We start from the raw sequence: 24,491 nt of genomic DNA, 5'->3' as shown, positions 1-24,491 counted from the left end.
GAATGTATTTCTATTGTTTTAAAAATAGAATATGAACAGTTATGGCCATTTGTGTCTTTCTAAGTTCATTTTAGAAGCTGCTTTGTATTAATTCTTCTAAGTTCTATTTCTACTAGCTTTTACTTGAAAATAAAACACTTGAAAATTTGGTAGCATAAAGCAACAGTTGCTTTTGATTGCTTGTGGATCTGCCCATCAGCTGCTGTGGGCCGAGCCTGGCAGGGCGTCACTGCTGATTTGTCAGAGCCTGTTCACATGACTGTTTGGTAACTGTGACTGGTTGGAGTACTTTTACTTCCTCTCTTTCTTGCTCTTGTTGGCTCTAGTAGGCTTTCCTGGGTAGATTTTCTTATGCAGATAGAAGCAAGTCCTGCAGAAGTGCCTGAGCTCTCTATCTCCCCTTTTCCCAGTGAATCTGCTTCTCATATGGATGTGAACACACACTCACATGAATGACCCACTTAGTTAATCTGGGGGTAGTTGCAAGAGCACGGGTTGGAGATTATTTGTTCTAGCATGGGTAGCCTGCCGACTGTTGGCTACCACTGAAGAACATGGCCGCCTCTCCCCCAGCAGTAACTCCTTGGAGGTCTGGGGCCTCATGAAGCTTGCTCTGTTTATAGACTCCTGACCTGGAGTCACTGCTTTAACTACTGCATTGAAAGAAAAAGCTTCTCTGGCCAAGGCTGAGAAGAGCATTGTCCCTGGGTACAAACATAAATGTCTAGAAGGCAGTTTGACAACCTGTCCCCGGAGCAACAAACCCTCTGTCTGTGTCTGTGAGCTCCACAGCCATGAGCTTTTGACTAGGTTCGTAGTATCAGGAATATGGTTGATGTGTCAGCTCATACTGGTGGGATATGCTAAAGAGGCCACGGTGAGGAGGATCTTGAGTTGGAGCTCAGCCTGGCAGTAACACGATTCCCTCCTGTGGAGCAGGCCTCAGATCCAGGCAGAAAGCAGCTTGTTACCCTTTCACAGTAATGCCACTGTTGCAGGCAGCTGTCTTATCTGGCAGGTCAGCGGCATGCATAGTCCACAGCTGGGCAGGATTATTGATTCTCTTTCTCCCAGCCCTATTAGTTATTATCAGGAATAAAGCTTTAGTGGCCTTTTTAGATCCCCTTATCTTATAATCAAGGCAGCGTTTTTGACAGTCAGATCTATAGTTCTCTTTGACTTCCAAGAATTAAGTATGCAATGTGACTGCTGGTGTCTGAAGTGCGTCAGTTACACCTCATCTTTCTGTGCCTCCTCAGCCAAATCAGCAGCAGCTTTTTATCAGTTACTGTCGTCAGCAAATCCCTACCTAACAGAGAAGTTTGAACATAACGTTCATTACCCACAGGTTCTCTTTGGCTTTGTTAATTAGTGATTATTCTGTCTCAGCCTAAATTGATCTGCTCCCCTTTCTTTCCATCCTTCCCTCAGTCTAAATTCAAGTTTCTTATGTGAGTTCTCTCATTCTTACTATGGAATGTTATGAATTATAGTCATGGCTGTGTCATTTTTTATCTCGAGACACTATATTCTATGATACTAGAAATCTTATTTTTGTTTATCATACTTTACCCAGTACAAAACAGTGTTGATTATTGCTTCAGATATATACATCATTAATCATAAGGAAAACTTCAATTTCAGAAATGGTTAAATGTTTAAAAAAATGGCAAATAGTATTAGCAAGATGCTGCCTTTTTACGGCACTCTTATTTCTGAGACATGTGTCACATGTCAGCTTAGTAGGTGTAAGCATCCTGGGGGAGGTCTGAGCTAGTGCTGGAAGGGCACTTTGAGTCTTTGTTTCTGGCGGACGTTATCATAATGTATCCTCAGAGTTGTATCTTTGCTCAGCTGGGCAGGTAGTGAATCAGATGAACAAGAAGCTGCAGACGGGCTTCACTGAATCAGAAGTCTTACAGATCTTCTGTAACACCTGTGAAGCTGTTGCGAGGTTGCATCAGTGTAAGACTCCCATAATCCACCGGGATCTGAAGGTAAGGACCGTGAGACACTTTTGTTCTGCACCTAGAATTTAGAGTGTTTCTTTCTTTCTCTCCCTGCTCCTGTACCCTCCCAAAGATCCTGTGTAGTTTCATTGTGTTTTGTCTGCTCTTCCCACTAGGGGATACGGGTCATGAGGCCTTTGGTGTTGGTTTGTGTGTGTGTGTGTTATGTAGCCAAGCTCTTAGGACAGTGCATGGCATGTAGCAGAGGCTCTTGGTTGTTTAGTAAAGAAGTGAATGACTGTTTTGACTGATTCAATACAATTTTATATCTTATGATAAACAAAAATAACCAATGTCATTTACAATTTTGGTTGTTGATAATCATGAAAGCCTGAAATAAACTTTATTAGCATTTCAGTAATGAAAATAAGTAGGTAAATAAAAGATATTGCCATAATATTTATTTGGTCCGTAATATATTCCAGACCGTGTTCTGAGTACTTTGGCTATTCTAACCTGTCATAGTAACTATTATCTTCCCTGTTTTCTGGTAAAATAACCAGAGAGGGGAGTGGCTAAGCAAATTGTCCAATGACGTAAGCACTGAGTAAGCAGCAGATGGGACTTTCTCTGAATTGGCATTGTCGAATTCAAGATATTGGAGTATTTGTACTTTGTTTTAGTTATTTTAACTCTGATCTCCAAGTTAGACTATAAATTTAAATTTCTTTTTTCACTGTAGGAATTTTAAATAAAAATGGTGGTATAGGCTAAGCTTCTTTATCAGAAAGTGTACATTTGAAAAGGCTCACTGTCTTAGCTTTATTGAGACTTGATATGGTGGTGCCATCAGTGTGAAATTCTGCACCTGATCACTTGTTTCAGATTGCAGTTAATTGTATAAAATTACTGTCAGATTTAATGTATAAGGTATTAATGGAATGTGAATGAAATTTATTCTTATTCTTGAATTTCTACCCTCCCCACCCAGTATAAAAAATAATCCCAAATCAGCAACACTTCTGGTCTTAAGCATTTTGCATGTGAATACTCAACCTATAGAAACCAAACCGAAATGGAATTTAAATATTTTCTATTACTCCTTGTCTCCAGGTAGGCGGAAGTCTTAGGAATAGAGAAAGATGTAGATATACTCAAAGAAGATCTTGGCCTTCACTAGTTGTTCATATAGAGAAGTTAGGAGGTTAGGGTTGGCCATTTTCATTAAACCTCTGGCCTTTTGGCTCAGTCTCTGAGTTCTGGTTAATTGCCTTTGTTTGAGGTGTCTTATGTCTGTATATACATACATGTATGTGTGTATATATGTACACCAGGCACCTGATGAATACAGGTTAAAAAAAGACAATTTTTACTTTGAAAATAGTAATCAATTGACTTTCTTTCCTTAAGGTAGAAAATATTTTGCTAAATGATGCCGGAAATTATGTGCTTTGTGACTTTGGCAGTGCCACTAATAAGTTTCTCAATCCTCAAAAAGATGGAGTTAATGTAGTAGAAGAAGAAATTAAAAAGTAAGTGCTTACCTTTATTGCATTTTGTATCGTAGGTATTTTGATTAACTTGAGTCTGTAGCCAGCTAGCTACATTAATACACATTTTACAAGATTCCATTTGTAGATTCCTTTATAATAGAAATGATTAGTATGTGACTAGACAATCTAATAGACAGTCAGTGAATACCATGAATGAAATTTTTTGTCTATGTGTTAAACAGATTAATAATGAAACTTATAAAATAAGTGGTAGTAGTTAATAGACCCATTAAGAGAGTTTTAAGCAATTTGAGTTAAAAAGATTTATTCTTATATGAATATGAATGTTTGGCCTGTGTATATATTCGTGTACCACATGTGTGTGTAGTATCTGTGGAGGTCAGAAGAGTGCCTTGGGTTCTCTGAATAGTTGGTGCTGGGAACTGAACACTGGTCTTCTGCAAGAACAGTTTTAACCATGAGTCATCTCTCCAGTTCCTTAAGTGATTGTGAGTCCAGTGTAGTGTCTTTGTCTTTACCAAGACAGGGCAGTGGTGCATTTACAAGAGTAAAGAGCTCGAGACATGTTAGCTGTTGTTGCCAGCGAGTATCATATGTCCTTGTGTGAAAGTGTAAGTGCTCAGACTGTACGAAGTCACTCTTTCTTTAGCGTCATATTGCAAAGCTTTCTTGGGTAATGTCACACAGCTTTTTGTTTCTCAATCCTGTGCTTTCTGTGGTTGCCAGGCTACTGTGAGAACCTAACTTTGCTGCATTTTAGTTCCAGAAAGTACAACTAGCAGTTTGTCTTAGAGCACTGAAATGACACAGAGGACAGCGGTCCATCAGGATAGGACACACAGAGGACAGCAGTCCATCAGGATAGGACACAGAGAGGACAGCGGTCCATCAGGATAGGACACAGAGAGGACAGCGGTCCATCAGGATAGGACACAGAGAGGACAGCGGTCCATCAGGATAGGACACACAGAGGACAGCGGTCCATCAGGATAGGACACAGAGAGGACAGCGGTCCATCAGGATAGGACACACAGAGGACAGCGGTCCATCAGGATAGGACACAGAGAGGACAGCGGTCCATCAGGATAGGACACAGAGAGGACAGCAGTCCATCAGGATAGGACACAGAGAGGACATCAGTCCATCAGAATAGGACACAGAGAGGACAGCAGTCCATCAGGATAGGACACAGAGGACAGCAGTCCATCAGGATAGGACACAGAGGACAGCGGTCCATCAGGATAGGACACAGAGGACAGCAGTCCATCAGGATAGGACATAGAGGACAGCGGTCCATCAGGATAGGACATAGAGGACAGCAGTCCATCATGATAGGACATAGAGGACAGCGGTTCGTCAGGATAGGCATTTCTAAGTAGTCTCCTTATTGCATCCTCACTGATTCTCAGGGTTTGGGCAAGGAAGCTGTTCCAAGAGAACTGGAGACTGACCCACTTGTGGGATGCAGTCATATAGACTGTAAAGCAGTGACAGGTACTTTGGACTATGTGTTTCATTCAGAAAACAGCCTAGAACCATTGCATTAGCTTCTATAAGAACAAGCCCATAGCAAGCACAAATGTCCTGGAGAACCACAAGAGCAGAAGCTTTGCAGGTTAGCCTGTTGGGATCCATGTACATCCACATAATTAAAACATCTTGTGAATGAAGATTTCTAGTGGCTGCTTGAGGTCTCCAGTATCTCTGGTCTGCTAGACATTTAATTTGTTGCATTGTGGGATGCTCAGTTAAATTTTTGTGATGATTGTAATATGGCATGTAAACTCACTAAGAATTCGTATCCTTTGTGGCTGAACTGAAGAGTTGATGGTCTGTTGAGTTAACAAGTATTTATTCAGGGCCAAACCCTGGTTTTGGTGACGGGATACAATGATAGAAGCCTTGCCATTATCCGGTTTATATTCTGGTTCCTCTGTAATAGTATCATTCAGACCATCTTCACCAGTTAGTGTAATTTGGGAGAAGTAAGGTATTAGAATGTTGTGATTTAAGATTCTTCTTGTAAAATAATGTATAAATACTAAAACCGAATCTCACTGTCATAGAGGTGGTCCATTTATATTATTATGAATCTTCAGTGAGATTTGAGCACTACTTGATTTAAAATTTCTGTTCCTAATAGATTTCTTTTTCCTTTTTTTTTTTGGTCGTGAGTATTTATTTATAGTGATTTCTAATTCCAAAGAGCTTAGGTTGTAGTCATGTTAGAAGCATATATAATGTGTATAATTGAGTTGTAATAGATAACTTTCAAGAAAATTATGAAACCTCAAAACATTTACTACTGTGTACAACTGCGTATACTAACAATTATAAAACAAACTCCTTAGGGAAGAACTAAATTAAGATTTCGAGAGTGCAATCTTACTTTTCATAGATGAAAATGTCTGATAAGGAGGTTGTGTCCGACTGAGTTGTTTCATATAAATCAACAGAAATATTCCCAATGAGTTGTCATTTAAGTTTTTATTAATAAAAGAAATTCAACTTTTATATTATTTGAGATACTTTTATTATTGCTCAACAAAGTATCTGTAGATACCTTGTTTCATTTAATTCTTGATAGGCTTTTAACAAGCATTTAAAGATAGTATTAGTTATATATAGTTCTGAACCCCAATGTCTGTAGATAACTTGTTTTATTTAATTTTTGATAGACTTTTATCGAGCATTTAAAGACAGTATTAGTTCTATACCCCAAAGCCTTCTATGTTTTAGGGAAGCGTGTCTCATTTGTCCCTTTGTTTTGAATGTGTCTCCTCTGTTTCCCTCATGCTGCCAGGTACACAACTCTGTCATACAGAGCCCCGGAAATGATCAACCTTTATGGCGGGAAGCCCATCACCACCAAGGCTGATATCTGGGTAAGGCTCGAAGGCCAGTCTTTGCTCTAACCAGAGGAGTCCGAGTTGAGCTGCCTCCTGAGTCCTCTGGCCTCCCCAGAGGCATCCTTTCTATGTGGAAAGGAGCTTCTCCCTCAGAAATAGAATGCTAGGATGTTAATCTTCTAATTTAGGAGGTTGAATTGCCTACATTCAAGAAAGGGGGTAACTATGTTATATAACTACCACCCAGTAGTTTTTAGGATTTAGATTGTAAGTGAATGGTCACATTTTTTTCAGTTTTGAACGAGTGGAATTTTGGCTGATGGCAATATAGAAAATCTGGATGTAACTGCTAAGCAATTATAGTATAACTTCTGGAATATTTTATGATGTTTTTAATGGAAACTAACAAAAGTAAACCTTTTCTGATTCTAAACATGTTATTAACTACTCTTTAATAAAAATCCTTATCATTTAGTATATATTTATCTCTGAATTAATTATACCAATAGATAGTGTTAATTTATAGAAAAGCTTCTTTAGAATCTCACATCTTTTCAAGCTTGTTTTGTAAGTAAAATACATTTTGGATTGTATTTAATAATCTAAGAAAATGCTTGTATAACCCAAATGCATTAAACAGTAACTGTTAGCTGGGTTTGCATGAACATATTAACAATAGAGGAATATAAGTTTTTGAAATAATTCTAGAACTTAGAAAAGAAGTGTGATAGTTATGATTTTTCTTAATTAAAAAAGTATCTATTTTGTGTGTAAGGCTACATGTCACAATGTGTATGTGGAGGCGGTCAGAGGACAACTTTTAGAAGTTGATCTTCTTGTATAGCATGTGGCTTCCAGCGATCCCACTCAGACCCCTCGCAGCTTGAGCCACTTTGCTAGCTCCACATGTGTAGTGTGTGCCAGCCAGCTTCCTCCTTGGATGGGGAGGCCACAAGAGCCCCAGCAGACAGATAGTCTTGCCGGACAATCATCTCTCTGTGATCTTCTCATTTGCTTAATGTAACACATTTTTCTTTTGTCAGGGATTCTTAAGGTAATTGAATTTTAAGCTATGTAAGATTAAAGCAAATTGGAAGCAAGTTTGTTTTAGTTTTTTGACATTATGACAATTTCCTGTCCTTGGCATTAGCATCGGATTGATTTGCTAACGTATAGTACATTTGAAGAGTATATGTAATGTAGAAAGCAGAGTGAGTTGGATCTTAAAGGAAATGTATTACAAGAAGTGATGGTAAAGATCTTTTCTGCCCTGACTTTATGACTGCTGTTCTGTTCCATATTACCTGAGAGAGTTCAGCAACACAGAACCCACAGAAACCAGCTTCATCACCACTTGGAAACCAATGGGAGTTGATGAATTTTTTTTCTTGAAGCACACGATTATTATGTACTATTATATATATTACTATGTTCTCTTAATGCAGAGAACGGGATCTTTTCTCATCTGTCACTTCTAAAATAGGATTTAGTGTATGTGCAAATAGCCGTCAAAGATCAGGAAAGAATTAAGATGGCGTCTGTTTGCCCTTTCAAAAGAGAACAGTTTGTGTGCGTGGTGGTTGTCTTATGCTTGTCTTAGCACGGATGGAACAGAAAACACTGCATTGTGGGTATGCCCATTCACTTTGGTCAACAGTTGTGTTTGCTGGTTCTGTTTCAAGAAGATAAACTGATTAAAAGAATTACAGTGTTCAGGTAAAAGTAGTTATATGACACTTCATATTTTTGGCAAACATTTTTTTGAAAGTTTCCATTGTAGGTTCCTTTTATCCTGACATCTAGGATGCTTAATAGGAATCCTGTATTTACCTTTTAAAGAAGAAAATTGAACATGATGACAACCCTTTTTAAAAGCCTAATGGGGCTCTCTTGTCTCTTACATAGTGGAAATGCTCATGGTGTGAAATGGGACAATTTACTGTGTTTATACAATGCAATGTGTTTCACACATTTCTCCACCACTGCTGTCTTTTTGAAGGGTTTATATACTAGGAAATACTTCCCTTCTGAACTGCATCCTCAGACCCCACAGCTACCTTTTAAAGTATGTTTTCATGCTCAGAATAGTACCATGTACAACAAAAATTGTAGGATCATAGATAGAAATAGAGAATTAATTAAAAATGTTTTTATTTATGCACATTTGTGTTTGTTGTGTGTGCTGGTGCCTGTGGAGGCCAGAAGAGTTCCAGGTGCTTGTGGGCTCCTGACATGGAAATTGGGAACTGAACTCAGGTCCTTTGTAAGAGCAGCACATGCTAATTGTGCGTCTCTCCAGGCCCAGAGAGTTAATGTTTTTATTGCGTGTAACCTATGTTTTGCCTCTGGGTATGTGTGGAGGTCAGGGGGCAATTTGAGAACAATCTTTTCCTTCCAGCACTTGAGTCCTGGGCATAAACTCAGGTTATCAGGGCTGTCACCATGGGCCTTCACCAGACCCACCTTCTGGTCAGTGAATTGATTTTTATGTTAGGAAATAATGACCAGTAAAATTTGCTATTGGTATCTTAACTTTGATGGACAGCCTCAAAGGATTTCAAGCCTGTTTTATAGGGAGCTTTAGGAAAGTTTGTTAGAAGAGCCTTCGTTTTCCTTGTAAGTTGATGTATGACCTGCCTAGTCAGGGTTAGTGCGGCTGTGACAGACACCATCACCAAAAGCAGTCTTACAGCTTTGGAGTTCATCACTGAGGAAGCTAGAACAGGAACCTAGAGGCAAGAACGGAAGCCGAGACCACGGAGGAATGCTACTCGCTTGCTTATATCATCACCAGCCCAGGGGTGGTTATTACCCACAGTGGCCTGCGTCCTTCTCCATTAATCATCACTTAAGAAAACACCCCCATTTACTTGTCTGCCGGCATTCTGAGAGAGGCCTCTTCTCAGATGTAGCATGTGCCAAATTGGCAATACTAATGAGGACAGTACCAAGTAGATAATATTTCCTCCAAAAGGAACCAGCCAGGCTTAATTTTAGTGACTCACGATCCAGAGTAGCTTATCTGACTGATTGCAGATGCAGCCGAGAAACCCCGAACTATAAAGCTAAAGGCTTTTAAGAAACATTGAACATATTAACTTGGTTAAGTAATAATTGGATCCAAAACAGGAACATTCAACTTGTTTGTTTGCAATAACATGTTTAACTCTCAGCTTTCTTGTTCATGGAGCTGCTTATGTTAAGCAAGTGGTCTAGCACTTAGCTTCGTTTCCAGCTCTGGTCTTGACTGTTTTTATGTTTGTGACTGATTGTTGAGTCCTGACGAAGCTCCTGTTTCTTTGTTTTATAGGCCCTGGGATGTTTCTTGTACAAACTTTGCTTCTTCACTCTTCCGTTTGGTGAGAGCCAGGTTGCAATCTGTGATGGCAGCTTCACCATCCCAGACAATTCTCGCTACTCCCATAACATACATTGTTTGATAAGTAAGTACTGGGAAAGATGTATGGAATGTTCTTAAAGATAGATGCTGTAATTTAGGGCCTGCTATTTATACTCTTTCTTAAATCTTGACTTTTAATTTCATATGTTTATAAATTACAGTAAAATTATTTAAAAATGGTTATTCACCTGTATAGAGGTCAAAGCAATCTAATTACCTGTGAATACAGGATATTTTTAACCTCCTCGATACGAGTTAATAGCAGTGACAGGAATTACATAATTGAGACAGTCAGAGTTACCGGGAACACTCATAACATTTAATTCTTCAATTTTGGTATCTTTGAAACCAAATATTCATGTGGTTAATAAGTAACCAGATTTCCTTCCAGCCTTGAAAAGGCCTTTGCTTGATTTTAAAAAGGTACCGTAATGTAGCATTTTGTACACATTGTAAACTTCAGAAGGATACTTTGTGAGGAGGAGTCAGTCATTAGACAGAAGGTAATCTAGGGCAGTGCAGTCCTGAGACAGCGCTGACTAAGCGCCTTTAGGATTTCCACTGTTTCTGCATCTTGAACAGCCGTCTATGCCTCTGTGGCACAGAACTGAGTGAAAAGTTAAATTTGTTTGATATTTATATGATACAGTTTTTAAACTTAATGAAAATAAATGGAAATTGATAATTTTCTTAGTGTGAACAAAGAGAACAAAGTCTTCATTTCTTCTGTTAAAGCTTTATATAAGTAAAATATTTAAATGCATTGAAAGAAAATTGGTATGAATTTAATCATGTGTTTAGGGTGTAGAAAATATAGACTGTCGATTCTAGGAGATATAAGATATAACCCCATGATATACAACTTTATATGTTTAAGTTTGCCCGTATGGCATTCGTGTGATTCTAACACTGGGGAGGCAGATGCAGGAGAACACCGTGCCCAGGTCCAGGTCACTCTGCACTATAAAGGGAAAGACTCAAAACAACCAAGGGCTGGGTGCATGTTGCTTAGTGGTAGAATGTTTGCCTAGTAGGCACGTGCTTCTGGGTTCAGTCAACAGCACTGCTCCCACCAGATCCCCCAATTCAGTAATGACTGCATAAAGGATGAATTGCAAATAACACTTGTTACTTATTTGAGAAGTAGTCGACTTTCCTAATGCATGGGCCTTGTGCAAATCAAGGAGATGGGGCTGAACATTAAATTAATTTTGTTATAATGTCCAAGAGAAAAAGGGACATAAATGACTCTTAAAGCACAGAATTTATGTGAAACAGATTTCTTCACAGATGCTGAAAATTGGAGAACTGCATCAGCTGGACACACACAAAGTAATTTGCATTACATAGGATGCTTTTCTTAGGCTAGGAGAACCAGAATAATCAAGGGGGAAAGGGAGCAGCTGAAGCTTGGCTGTTGCACTGCAAGTGCTCACACTTAAGTATGAGAGCGTTAAATATATGAGCTACAGGAAACACTGAGAGTCCACGGTCACGGACTAAGACAGAGCTACAGGAAACACTGAGAGTCCACGGTCACGGACTAAGACAGAGCTACAGGGAACACTGAGAGTCCACGGTCACGGACTAAGACAGAGCTACAGGAAACACTGAGAGTCCACGGTCACGGACTAAGACAGAGCTACAGGGAACACTGAGAGTCCACGGCCACGGACTAAGACAGAGCTACAGGGAACACTGAGAGTCCACGGCCACGGACTAAGACAGAGCTACAGGGAACACTGAGAGTCCACGGCCACGGACTAAGACAGAGCTACAGGGAACACTGAGAGTCCACGGTCACGGACTAAGACAGAGCTACAGGGAACACTGAGAGTCCACGGTCACGGACTAAGACAGAGCTACAGGGAACACTGAGAGTCCACGGTCACGGACTAAGACAGAGCTACAGGAAACACTGAGAGTCCACGGTCACGGACTAAGACAGAGCTACAGGGAACACTGAGAGTCCACGGCCACGGACTAAGACAGAGCTACAGGGAACACTGAGAGTCCACGGCCACGGACTAAGACAGAGCTACAGGGAACACTGAGAGTCCACGGCCACGGACTAAGACAGAGCTACAGGGAACACTGAGAGTCCACGGTCACGGACTAAGACAGAGCTACAGGGAACACTGAGAGTCCACGGTCACGGACTAAGACAGAGCTACAGGAAACACTGAGAGTCCACGGCCACGGACTAAGACAGAGCTACAGGAAACACTGAGAGTCCACGGTCACGGACTAAGACAGAGCTACAGGGAACATCTCCTGTTTCTGCAGGAGCACTTGCTCTTGCTGCTCCTCTGCTGGGCTGTGGAAAGAAAAACTTGGGTTATTCTGGCATGACTTGGGTCCTAGAACCCTGAGCAGGGATAAGGAGGGAATGAAGACAGACATACGTACAGAGAAGCTGGGATCAGTGGTCAGGACTGTGATGGAGAAGGCTCAGCACCTCTGTCTGTCTGTCTGTCTATCTATCTATCTATCTATCTATCTATCTATCTATCTATCTATCTATCTATTGAGCTATATATTTTTCTCCACTCCCCTCCCTTCTACCCACTCCCATGGTCCCCACGCTTCCAATTTACTCAAGAGATCTTGACTTTTTCTACTTCTCATATAGATTAAATCCATGTATGTCTCTCTTATGGTCCTCTTTGTTGTCTATGTTCTCTGGGATTGTAAATTGTAGGCTGGTTTTTCTTTCCTTTATGTCTAAAAATCACTTATGAGTGAGTACATATGATATTTGTCTTTCTGGGTCTGGGTTACCTCACTCAATATGATATTTTCTAGATCCATCCATTTGCCCATAAATTTCAAGATGTCATTATTTTTTTCTGCTGTGTTGCACTCCATTGTGTAAATATACCATATTTTCTTTACAGCTGACCAAGAAGGAGGGTTTATCTAATCTCAGTAGGAGTGGTCTTCATGCTCTAAATATTAGTCTGGGAGTGGTAAGAGGAAGCTCCAGTGGACGTTTTCTGAAAACACCATCAACATCACACTCTCCCCTGAGGAAGGCTTTGTCATCCTTCTGAGCCTCATCTGGGGACAGCTTTGCCATTGCCATGGGGTTGAGGCACTGGAGTTCTTGAGATGGCAAATTTAATCCTTATAGTTGAACTCATGGGAGTAGTACATCAGCATTTGTGGAAATACTATGATGCACACTTCTTCAGCATGCCACTGCCCCCTAAACTTGTGCTTTCCAGAGATTTCTACCTGTGTGCTGTGTAGCTCCTCACACGCACCAGTACCTGTGTAAGGGCGCTAGGCCTAGACTTCAGTCCAAGCAGCATTGTTTGCTCCAGTTTTCTGTGGCAGCCCCCAATCAAGATGGAGTTTCCTGTCTGGGCAGTCTGAGTTATGGTCCAGGTACCTGTGACTTGGATTCCAGTCGTCTCTCATGACATTCCTCTAGCTTTTTAAAATAGGACTTCTATTTTAGTGTGCAGTTTTGTAGAATGACATTTTTTTAAGAAAATGAGCAAATATACTGCCATTGTATATTTGAATAAATATTAAACTCTTAACCCTCTCTATTTTATATAATAATGTAGTAGGAGCTGCGGGCCCGCTTTTCGTCCTGCCTGGCTCCCGCACGGCTAGCTTTACACCAGAAATAATTACAGGAAAACTGTATTCTTTTAAACACTGCTTGGCCCATTAGCTCTAGCCCTTACTGGCTAATTCTCATATCCCGATCAACCCATCTCTAATAATCTGTGTAGCACTAGTCTTACCAGGAAAGATTCAGCATGTCTGACCTGGCGGCTGACTGCATCGCATCTGCTCCAGAGAGGAAAGCTATCGAGTCTGAGCTCACTTCCTCTTCCTCCCAGCATTCTGTTCTGTTTACTCCACCCACCTATGTTCTAACCTATGAGGGCCAAGCAGTTTCTTTATTTTTTAACCAATGACCTTCCTCCATCATTTCCCCTTTTTCTGTTTAAACAAAAAAAAAGGCTTTAACTTTAACATAGCAAAATTACATATAACAAAACAGTTATCAAGTAAAAATTATAATATTTACATCTATTTTATCTTTATCATAACTAAGGAAAACTATAACTATAACTATTCTTCAGCTCCATCAAAGACTCCAGAAAGATACAATATTACCTAAGCAAACAAGAAATAAGCAACTTTCAAACTCTAGAAATGACAGAGACATCTCGCTGCCTGGACAGTCACCCAAAGTTTCTCTGTACCGTTGGGGCATCCATCTTCGGCCTACAGGCCCATAGTATCCAGAGACATTTCCATGAAGCAAGAAATTTCACTATCTGCTGTGTCCTGCAGAATGTCTCACAGACTCCTTCATGAATCAGGAACCCCAAAAGGTCATCTCACCTTTAGGCAATTTCAGCAGTCCTTCCTCTGAGGGTTCTCTGTGTCCAGTTTATGCAATAGTCCAGGCAAGAACCGTTCTTGCCCAAATGGCTATCAAACTCCATAAGGAGATTGGTGCTACCAGGAGCAGAGTGTCTTATTGTCATGAAAAGTCCTAAGTTTTTAAAACATTAAATAGCATATTCTGTAGTCTTTGAAAGATATGAAGAATGTCTATCTAAAATATATCTATGTATATCTAGAAAATCTAACATGACTACAAACTTGACTATTATAGATGATTATCCATTAACAACCTATGTACATTATATTTTTACATGAACTACACAATCACAATACCTTAATCAATATCAGAAATACTTATACATATAACAAGATTAACCTTAAGTTTATATCAATAAACTAAGTAGGCCTTAGCCAAAGTTGGTTGACTCAACATTGCAAACGAGACTTTGGGTGATTGCCCAGGTAGTCAGTTTTCTCTGTCAATTGTTGCACATTTTGGATATCTCTTGTTTGTTAAGTAATATTTATTCCCTTCTCAGATCTTTGATGGAGTTGAAGAATGGTTAGTTATAGTTTTCCTTAGTTATGATAAAAGATAAAATAGATATAAATATTGTAACTGTAATTCTTGCTTGATAACTGTTTTGCTATATTAATCTTACTATGTTAAAGTGAAAGCCTTTCTTTTTTGTTTAACAGAAAAAGGGGAAATGATGGAGGTGGGTCTTGTATTAATCTGTTGCTTTCATTGGTTAATTAATAAAGAAACTGCCTAGGCCCATTTGATAGGCCAACCCTTAGGTGGGTGGAGTAGACAGAACAGAATGCTGGGAGAAAGAAGCCGAGTCAGGGAGTCGCCATGATTCTCCCATTCCAGACAGACGCAGGTTAAGATCTTTCCTGGTAAGCCAGCTCGTGGTGCTACACAAAATATTAGAAATGGGTTAGATCAATATGTAAGAGCTAGCCAATAAGAGGCTGGAACTAATGGGCCAGGCAGTGTTTAAAAGTTTCCATGTAATTATTTTGGGTAAAGCCATGCGGGCGGCCGGGTGCCGGGGACTCAGCCCCGCTGCTCACACTTCAACATAATAATGTTCTCAAAAAAATTTAGGACAACAGAAGCATGAAATAATCCCTATTAATTGTAATGCCTAAAACTAGGGTGTGGGATTTAGTTGCTGTGTTCTCTGGCTAGTTTAGTTCAGTGTTTTATTGAAGACATTTTTACAAACCATTGTAGCTATAACTTTGTTGCTAAGTATAATGTTTTAGTAATAATTGAATGTATAGTTTTGCTGGAGATCTTGAAATGTCTTAAAGGCTCAGTGTTCTCTTTGACCGATAATTTGCGAAAGACTGAGCAGCTTATGCCTTGCTATGTGACTTTATTCCTAACTAGTATTGAATTTCTCTGTGTTTATGTGTGCCCCCATATGTGTGTGGGAATGTGTTTGTGGAGTACTGTGGAAAGCATGATAATTGTTGATAATTTTAGACTTTAATTAATTTTAGAGTTTAATTAATCGGCAGTTTACTGTATAGCATATGCTTCTTTTACTTGACCATGAATGTGAAGATTTTAGTTTCTGACATCAATTTGACTATGCCAAAAAATGAAATAAACTAAATATACTGAGTAAGTTAAAAATTTTCAAGTAAATTTGGTATTATAAAACTCCTGTAAGTTTTAAAAACAGCAGTCAGGGAAATGGCTCAGGGATAAAAATGCTTAATGAGCGAGGTCAATGCTACTAGAGTTCCTTGTGCAGAAGCCGCTATGGAAGGAGAGGACTGACTCCTGGAAGTTGTCCTCTGGCCCACATGTGTGCGGGCACACACACACACATACACACACACAGTTTTCAATCCCAGTAGTTTCTCTCCTTGTTATATTTGGAGGAGAGGTGCTGTGCTTACCTTTATCTAGACACAGGCACGCATCTCCTGTTCTGTGTTGGATCCTCACTACTAATTTAGTATTGGCTGTGGAAAGAATAAACTTTAGCTTTTAAAATATATATATATATATCATATTAGATGGATGATTTTGTATTTTTATAATCAAGCTCATAATTTCCTGATACAAGCTAGGCTTTGTCCCTTGGAGTCACTGTTTACCATTCTTTGTTCAAGGCACTAGGTTTAGAAGGGAGTTGAGTCCGTTTTGACCTGTAGCTCCAGTTTAGTCCCGTGAACGTGGACTCTCAGTGTTTCCTGTCGCTCCAGTTTAGTCCCGTGAACGTGGACTCTCAGTGTTTCCTGTAGCTGTGTCTTAGTCCGTGAACGTGGACTCTTCAGTGTTTCCTGTAGCTCCAGTTTAGTCCATGACTGTGGACTCTCAGTGTTACCTGTAGCTGTGTCTTAGTCCGTGGCCGTGGACTCTCAGAGTTTTCTGTAGCTTCAGTTTAGTCCCGTGACCGTGGACTCTCAGTGTTTCCTGTAGCTGTGTCTTAGTCTGTGAGTGTGGACACCAGATCCATCTTAGTGCTGTGAATGTGGACACTTGCTGTTTCTCTAAAAAACTTGAGAATAGCTAATGTAAATTTTCATTTCAAACATTTGACATGGTTAAGCATTGGAAATATTTTAAGGGTAATGAAGTAGAACTGGCCATGGAGATGTCTGTAGTTATAGAGTTGAATATAAATTTCATCCTCAGGGAATGTGAAATATAAGTTACTCAAGAAATAGGTAAATGGTAGTAAATGGTTATTTTTGGTTAGACGGAATATCTCAGGGACTTGACGCACGCTCTAAGGTTGATGTAAATATGTTAGTAGTACATTTACAGAACTGCTCAGACCTCTGGCCATGATAATGAGAAAGAATATTGAAGCCAAGAACTGTGGTCCATATTGATAGTATGTCAAAGAGGCATTATTTTAAATCTGTAGTGCCAATCCTCTGCTGCTCTGCTAAATGAACTATAATGTGCATACTTAGCCTTTTCTCAGTCATTAGGATAATTTCAAAATAGAGAAAAATAAAGGTATTTTGTACCCAAAATAGTGAGAATTATTTTAAAGGATTTTTCTAGGAGAACAACCTCTTCACTGTGACCCCTGGAGCTTTCTTAAATAATTAAGTATTCCCGAAGTTCACTGGTTTTGTGTTGTTAACTCACATTTGTTCTGTGCCACTTTTTCAGGAGTGTAAGCACACCGTCCATCCATCCAGTGCAGACATAGATGTTGTTACCTGCCACTGTAGTGTGTTCACGGTTAAGTTAAATTTGTAGGAAATGTTTCTGCCATTTCTTCTAAGCATTTTCTCTATGTCATCTGGAACCATTGTTCTTAGGCTAGAGAGATTGCCCCTCCTGTAATATGCCTTTCTGTACTGTTTGTCTTCAGTCAGACATTTAATGTTTTGACCTGTTATTACAGGGTTCATGCTTGAACCAGATCCGGAGCACAGACCTGACATATTTCAAGTGTCCTACTTTGCATTTAAATTCGCCAAAAGGGATTGTCCAGTGTCCAACATCAATGTAAGTACTTTTCTAAGTAGGAAAGACTTTAAAATCCTTTAATTATGTGTTTACATGTACACGCATGTGCGTTAAGAGCTTCTTGTTTTCTGTCAGGTGGTCTTGATAGTGTGTGATGCTGCTTGTGTCGTAGGCGTCAAGCCTGAGGCTTCACTCAGGTGTTCTGGAGAGCTTCAGCAGGATATTTTGGATTGTGGAGAGAGACACAACATGACATGTCAGTCACAGACCATAGGCTGTTATTATTAAGTATTGAAGTATTTGATAGCAGAATTTTAAGTGTTTTGAGTTTTAGCCAAGAATTGTGATCGGACATTATTGAGGCAGACTCCAAGCACAGAGTTAAATGAAAAACCGTGGGACCCTTTGGTGTAAATAGAGACAGCATTGTAAAAGGGGAGACCTGACTTCAGAGATTTCTTTTATCACTGGCTAATTTATATCTTTATGGTGGCTAATCCCTTTCTCCTGCTGTAAATCTAGGATAGCAGTTATGATTATAGCTGATATACAGCCCAGGGTTAAGTCAACCATGGTGCGCATTTGGGAATGCTTGATTTTACTCAGAGGCTTTGGTTCTTACCTCCCACCCTCTCTCCCTCCTTCCCTTTCTCTTTCTTTCCTTCCTTCCTTCCATCCTTTTTTTTTCTTTTGGCAAAGTCTGTCTTTCTCTACATAGTCCTGGCTTTCCTGGAATTCATTACATAGACCAGACTGGCCTCAAACGCACAGGTATCAGCCTGCCTATTCCTCCCAGAGTGCTGGGATTAACTATATGCTGTTATGCCTGGCTCAAAGACTGGCTGCTAGTCACTCCTGCATACTACAATGAATTGTACATGCCAGATTTCTGCGCCTTTTAATGCCAAATCTCTAGGTCATCATTGATCTTAATCTATGGTGAACACTGTAGAGATCATTGTGTTCCGGCTTATGTTTTGTTCTTGTATAACGTGGAGGAACTGTGGTGCTGTGTCTTCTGAAGCCCTCACTGTATCACTTAGTATCTCTCTGTTGCTGCTATACTGAGTCAGTGAGCAGAGCAGCTTTATGTGATGTTTGGCTGAACCTTAGCTCTCTGTTTGGCTCATGCTCACAGTTACCTGTCGTATGTACAGTGTGATTGTTGTCCTGGTTGTGTAATTAGTTTCAGAAGTATGAAATATCAGTTGTATAAACTGTGATAAAATCTTACTGTAACTCAGGATTTACCTAAAAGAATATTGCATACTGTAATACTGTGTTCATCTTCTAGAGATTTCTGTAGCAAATCAATATAAAGATGACATTTGTGTAATGTGGTATTCCCAGATTACATCTGGGGAGCATATCTGCATAATCTGTAATATGGGACATGAAAATAACAGCGTCTCAGTCAGTGTTTCACAAGTTTAGTAGTCTGTCTATAGTCTAAAAATTACTACAACTTAAATTGAAAACTGTTTTTCTTCCCAGAATTCTTCTCTCCCCTCAGCTCTTCCTGAGCCGATGACTGCTAGTGAAGCTGCTGCTAAGAAAAGCCAAATGAAAGCCAGGTGGGCAGGACCCTGCTGGTGCCAACAGGACTTCTGTAAAAGAAAAGGCCATAATTCTCATTTCGATTGTAACAATTCCTGTGCCCCACATGCTGTGTTGTCCTATCTGTGGTTCCGTAGCTTACATCGAGAGTACAAAATAAACTCCCACAGGTGCTAAATGCCGGGTGTGATGCCGTTCTCACGTGAACGCTCACCCATCTGTGAAGGTGGAATGCTCATGGCTGATGTGGTAGTGGGTCTTGCCTTCTCTGTGGGATTGTGGCCGTTTTCATCACTGACTATTCTTAAGATTTGACTTACTAGATATTAAACCTATTGTTTATATTTAAGAAAAGAAACAATAATTGCCACAGACCATTAGTGTATATAGCTTGTAGAAGTTATATGTGTATATAACTAGAACACTTGGTAAAGAATTACATTTGAAGCCTTATTTTTCAGTTATTTACTCTATTGATAAGTTTGAATTCTATTATGTAGGATAAGACTTAAAATCTGGGGCTGGAGAGATGATTCAGCAATTAAGAATTCATAATGCTCTTGTGGACAACTTGATTATCTTAAAATGAGCGGTAGCTGGCTGTATATGTGTGTGTGTGTGTGTGTGTGTGTGTGTGTATATGTATGATCTTACTGTTTTCATTACATTTTTAGAGGACTTGTACTGTACCATGCTGATTATCTTTCACCCCCGACTGCCCCCCTTCCACTTCCCATCCAGTACCCCTTCTATAATACGGTTTATGTTTTCCTCTCATGACTGACTGAGTTCAGTTAGGTTACCAGCCCTAATTTTCTGAAATCTCTGATGCAGTTTTTTTTTTTTTTTCCCCTTTTGGGAAGATCATTGTAAGTACAGCTCCCTCTCGTGTTACATGTAGGTATTGTGAGAGAACTGTAGGTGTGTGTGGTGATTGTAGGAGCTGTGGGCTTGCTAAACCATGCATATACAATTTTAGGTGTTAAATCATTTGAAATAATATTAAATGAAGTCGTCAAATATTTTGGGAGAAAGTTATTGAAAATTGTATACTGACTTTATAGAAAGCAAAGTTGAAAAATATGTAATTTCAAGATTATATTGGTCCTGCACCTATGCCCATACCTGCAATACCAAGTGAACTGAGTGTCTATCAAAAAATAAAATAAAAAAGAGCACATGAAGTTGTGAGGGAAAAGTTGTGAGGGTAGTAGGGAAAAAATTGGAGGGGAGGGAGTGGGCATTGGATTTGATCCAGACATATTATTCGCATATATGAATATTAAACATAAATTTACTTGTTTTCTGGTTTTGTTTTGCTTGTTTGTTTTGACAATTCACCTATGCCTGCTAGTCACGTTGTTTTCAAAATTGTGCCTACCACTTTACTGACTGCATTTGGGGCTGAAACTGAGTCCCAATCCAGCATTTCTCCTAATTCTCATCTGGTGTTGGAGGGAACAAGGGTTGGATGTGAGCAGACAGCCTTGCCTAACAGCTCTGATGTCTCCGGTCTCACTGCCGTGGGAGAGCCCTTTCCTTTTTCTGAGTCTGAGCTAGGGAGTTATTATTACTTCTTGTGTCTTTTTAAAAGAACTGAACTTCAGTTTTATCCATAAGCTTACGAGAAGATTTCTGTTTATATTCTGTCAGTCTCAGGCTGTCCATTAATCTCTGGGGTCGGATTCCTTTTCTTCCATTTGAAGGCTGACTATGAACAATCGTACAGTTTCAACAACTGTGGCTGGCTGTATTTTTTTTTTTTACTTTACTAGTTTTATTAAACATATATTCTGAGGTGGATACTTAGAAGGGATCCAAAAGGACTAATGTGGTCATCTGTAACTATAATGTATAGAATGAATAGTAACTAGAAATAATCTTAATATTTGGAATAAATTATATTTTTCAATTATAGAATAACAGATAGCATTGGACCAACAGAAACCTCAATTGCACCAAGACAAAGACCAAAGGCCAATCCCACTACTGCCACGCCCAGTGTGCTGGCCATTCAGAGTTCAGCTACGCCTGTTAAAGTTCCTGCTCCTGGTGAATTCAGTAACCATAAGCCAAAAGGTAATTAGCCTTTGCAGTTCTGATCTCTCCAGGGTATGGATAAACGTGATGTGGTTTGATTCCTAAAGCACAGAACACACGCTTTAAGAAACGGGGCTTGATACGTGGCTCAGTCGGTAAAGTATTTGCCGTGCAGGCATGCGGACCTGAGCTTAGATCCCAGCACAACAGATGGGCACAGCACTGTGCTCCTGTAACCACAGTGTGAGGCGTACAGACGCGCGGGACCACGGTGGGCGGGTTAGGGGCTAGAGACAGGCCAGTCTGACTGAAATGAGAGCCCTAGATTTAGTGAGAGACTCTGTATCAGAAGATAAAAACGGCGGGAAAATGGCTGTCGAAGACACGGAACCCCTCTTTGACCTCTACACATGTGTGAGCACACCTACATAGACAAGTGTACACAGGCACACGTGTGTGAGCACACCTACATAGACAAGTGTACACAGGCACACGTGTGTGAGCACACCTACATAGACAAGTGTACACAGGCACACGTGTGTGAGCATACCTACATAGACAAGTGTACACAGGCACACGTGTGTGAGCACACCTACATAGACAAGTGTACACAGGCACACGTGTGTGAGCACACCTACATAGACAAGTGTACACAGGCACACGTGTGTGAGCACACCTACATAGACAAGTGTACACAGGCACACGTGTGTGAGCACACCTACATAGACAAGTGTACACAGGCACACGTGTGTGAGCACACCTACATAGACAAGTGTACACTGGCACACATGTGTGAGCACACCTACATAGACAAGTGTACACAGGCACACATGTCCTACTCCCTGCAAGAACCTGTCCATTGATGTCTAACAAGCTGGACCACTTTGTTCTGAAGTTTTAAAGGTAAAGTTACTAGTAACTTAAATATATATATAGAAATACCAGTTTATTTTGATATAGAAATAGAAACTCATCTTTTGAATCATCAGCTAGCAGGTTTGAGGGTGGCAGTAACAAGTGTTGGAGATCCTGTGTTGTACTGGGCAGGAAGTAGCTTACATTCCATAGGGCATAAGCCTATAGAGCCTTGGTGAAGGAATTATATGGGTATCACAGCGTAAGCACTGTTCTTACTTGATTTTGAGAAATTGTTTTTATAATCTTAAATGCATTATGGTAAGTGTAATACCTAAAAATGTTCCCACAGGGAACTGTCATTATGACAGAGTAAATTTAATTTCTAAAGATGTCAAAGATGTAATCTGCAGAATCACCTTCTACAAACCCTGATTTGTGTAATATTTCCTGACAAATCTGTCTTGTTTTAATCTTGAAATGTTTTTATTACAGATACTGCAGTGGGTAAGATCACATATTTTGACTCATGAATGTAATTTGAGTTACATTTCTCCCATTTTTAAAGCTAACATATCTAATAAAATATGAGTACCTATCTAATAGTATCTAATAGAAGTTTAAATGATGGCTTACTGTAAGGTCTGGTCCAGTGATGCTATGAAATGTTGACTGTTATTTGTTATTGTTAAGTCTGGCTCAGAGAGGGATGTTTATCTTCGCATTACCTGGCATATTGCTGCAGTGAATTTGTGCTGTTCAAGCGCATCAACTGGAATATTAATTCCATGGGAAAAAAGATGATGACATTTTGTATAATTTCCATTTCATTTAGAAATTATTTTCTGTGTGTGTCTGGCTACATTGTATGTTTGTGTACCAGGAAAGGGCATCAGATGCCTTGGAACTGGAGTTACCGACAGTTATCAGCCACCATTTGTGTTGTGGGAACTGACTTGATCTTGTGGTATCTTACTCCCTTACTTTTAACTGTGGGCAAGTATTCGAGCATATGGAAAATTCCATCTCAGGTAGACATTTGGTGTTCTCTCTTTCCTGCCTTCCCTGGTTGGACATCTTCCTAGTCACGGTTTGTTATGTGTCACTGCCCGCCAGTCACAGGCTGCTAGTAGTGCGCTTGCAAGGCACTAGGTGTGCTGTCATTAAAGTGTGCGCATCCCTGAGCTGCCTCAGCGACAGTGTTTGAAAGGACTTTCTCAAGGATTTGGGTTTGGTGACCGTTTGTTTTCCAGTTGCTGAGATAAAGTACCCTGGCAAGAGCGGTGTAAGGGAGAAAGGTTCTTTGTTTGTTTTTCCTTCACTGTTCGTCATGGTGGGGAAGACATGGCAGCAGCCAGGGGAGGCATGGCGGCAGGAGTAGAAGGCTTAGTGGTCACATTGCATGTGCACTCAGCAAACAGCGGGTGAACAGAGGAGGGGCTGGCCTATACAGCCTCGAGGACCTGCTTCCAGTGGACCACACTTGCAGTAAGGTTCCATCTCCTCAGGGTTCTGCATCTTCCCAAAGAACCCAGTGCTCAATTGCAGGAGCCTGTGGGAGAGCATGTCAGGTACTAGAGCCACAGCAGCCGTGTGTGGTGATCGTGCGCAGAGTCCTTAGGGTTCTGTAGGAAAGCAGGAATGGGACATGTTACAGATCTTATCAGGGTAGGTGAACGCACATGACCAACAAGTCGCAGTCAACCTCGAGGCGGAGTAGGAGGCTGGGTCCCTTGTGCTTTGGATGGTCTACATGTTCTCGTTCCTTCAGACACACTCACACGCGGTTTTGTTGTCCTGTGTGTCACAGACCTGCTCTGCTTTGCTCAGTTACTCATCTGGTGGGCTGGCCTAGCTGGGGTGCAGACTTGCCTTAGCACGCCTGCGCCCAACTTAAGGCAGAAAAATTGCAGGTTTTATATGTATGTGTTTACTTTTTAAATATTTCTTTCTTCTTTAGAAATTAGAGTAAAATATTCATATGCTATTGAAATACTGACATAAAAAGTGTAAAAATTTCCTATTTTCCTGTTCAGTTAAATAGCAGTGTACTGTGTAACCTCTTAGCTGTTTTAGTATAAATAATCAATTTGGTAATCTGAACATAGTATAAATATTAATATAGCTATATATAATTCATATAGATAATTTGTGTCATTGACATAAATGAACTCAGACATGTTTCTTTGCTATTTCCTTCTTTCCCTTTAAGATGTTTTTGAAAACTTATGTCAGTATATATCTGTTGTGTAATTTTTAATTTACTCCCTGTCACAGGTGTACCATGAATCTTACAACCACTTAGGCTAGTTCTAGTATTTGCCATTATTAGGAGTGTGGTGTGAACTGCTGTACAATCAGTTCCTGATTTTCATGCCAGTGCAGTTGTCTGAGGAGTATGCTAAGCACATTGTGGGCTGGAGAGATGACTCATTGATTAAAAGCATTTGCCGCTCTTGCGGTGAACTCTCATTTGGCTCCCACCACCAATATGAGGCT

General features: G+C 40.1%; 1 protein-coding gene across 2 annotated transcripts in view; it reads left to right on the top strand.

Annotated features, from left to right (window-relative positions):
• Bmp2k (BMP2 inducible kinase) overlaps window positions 1–24,491 on the top strand; it is a 97,023-nt gene that overhangs the window by 35,070 nt on the left and 37,462 nt on the right. For both annotated transcript variants that reach the window (XM_057771038.1, XM_057771037.1), the window contains exons 4-10: window positions 1,855–1,997; window positions 3,360–3,481; window positions 6,267–6,348; window positions 9,623–9,755; window positions 17,476–17,579; window positions 19,035–19,114; window positions 21,016–21,176. In XM_057771038.1, coding sequence (XP_057627021.1) covers window positions 1,855–1,997; window positions 3,360–3,481; window positions 6,267–6,348; window positions 9,623–9,755; window positions 17,476–17,579; window positions 19,035–19,114; window positions 21,016–21,176 — 825 coding nt within the window. The remainder of the gene's footprint in view (window positions 1–1,854; window positions 1,998–3,359; window positions 3,482–6,266; window positions 6,349–9,622; window positions 9,756–17,475; window positions 17,580–19,034; window positions 19,115–21,015; window positions 21,177–24,491) is intronic.

Source organism: Chionomys nivalis, chromosome 6, assembly GCF_950005125.1.
Source record: "Chionomys nivalis chromosome 6, mChiNiv1.1, whole genome shotgun sequence".
Taxonomy (NCBI): domain Eukaryota; kingdom Metazoa; phylum Chordata; class Mammalia; order Rodentia; family Cricetidae; genus Chionomys; species Chionomys nivalis.
Note: the sequence above shows the minus strand (reverse complement) of the source record. Positions and strands in the feature narration are given on the sequence as shown.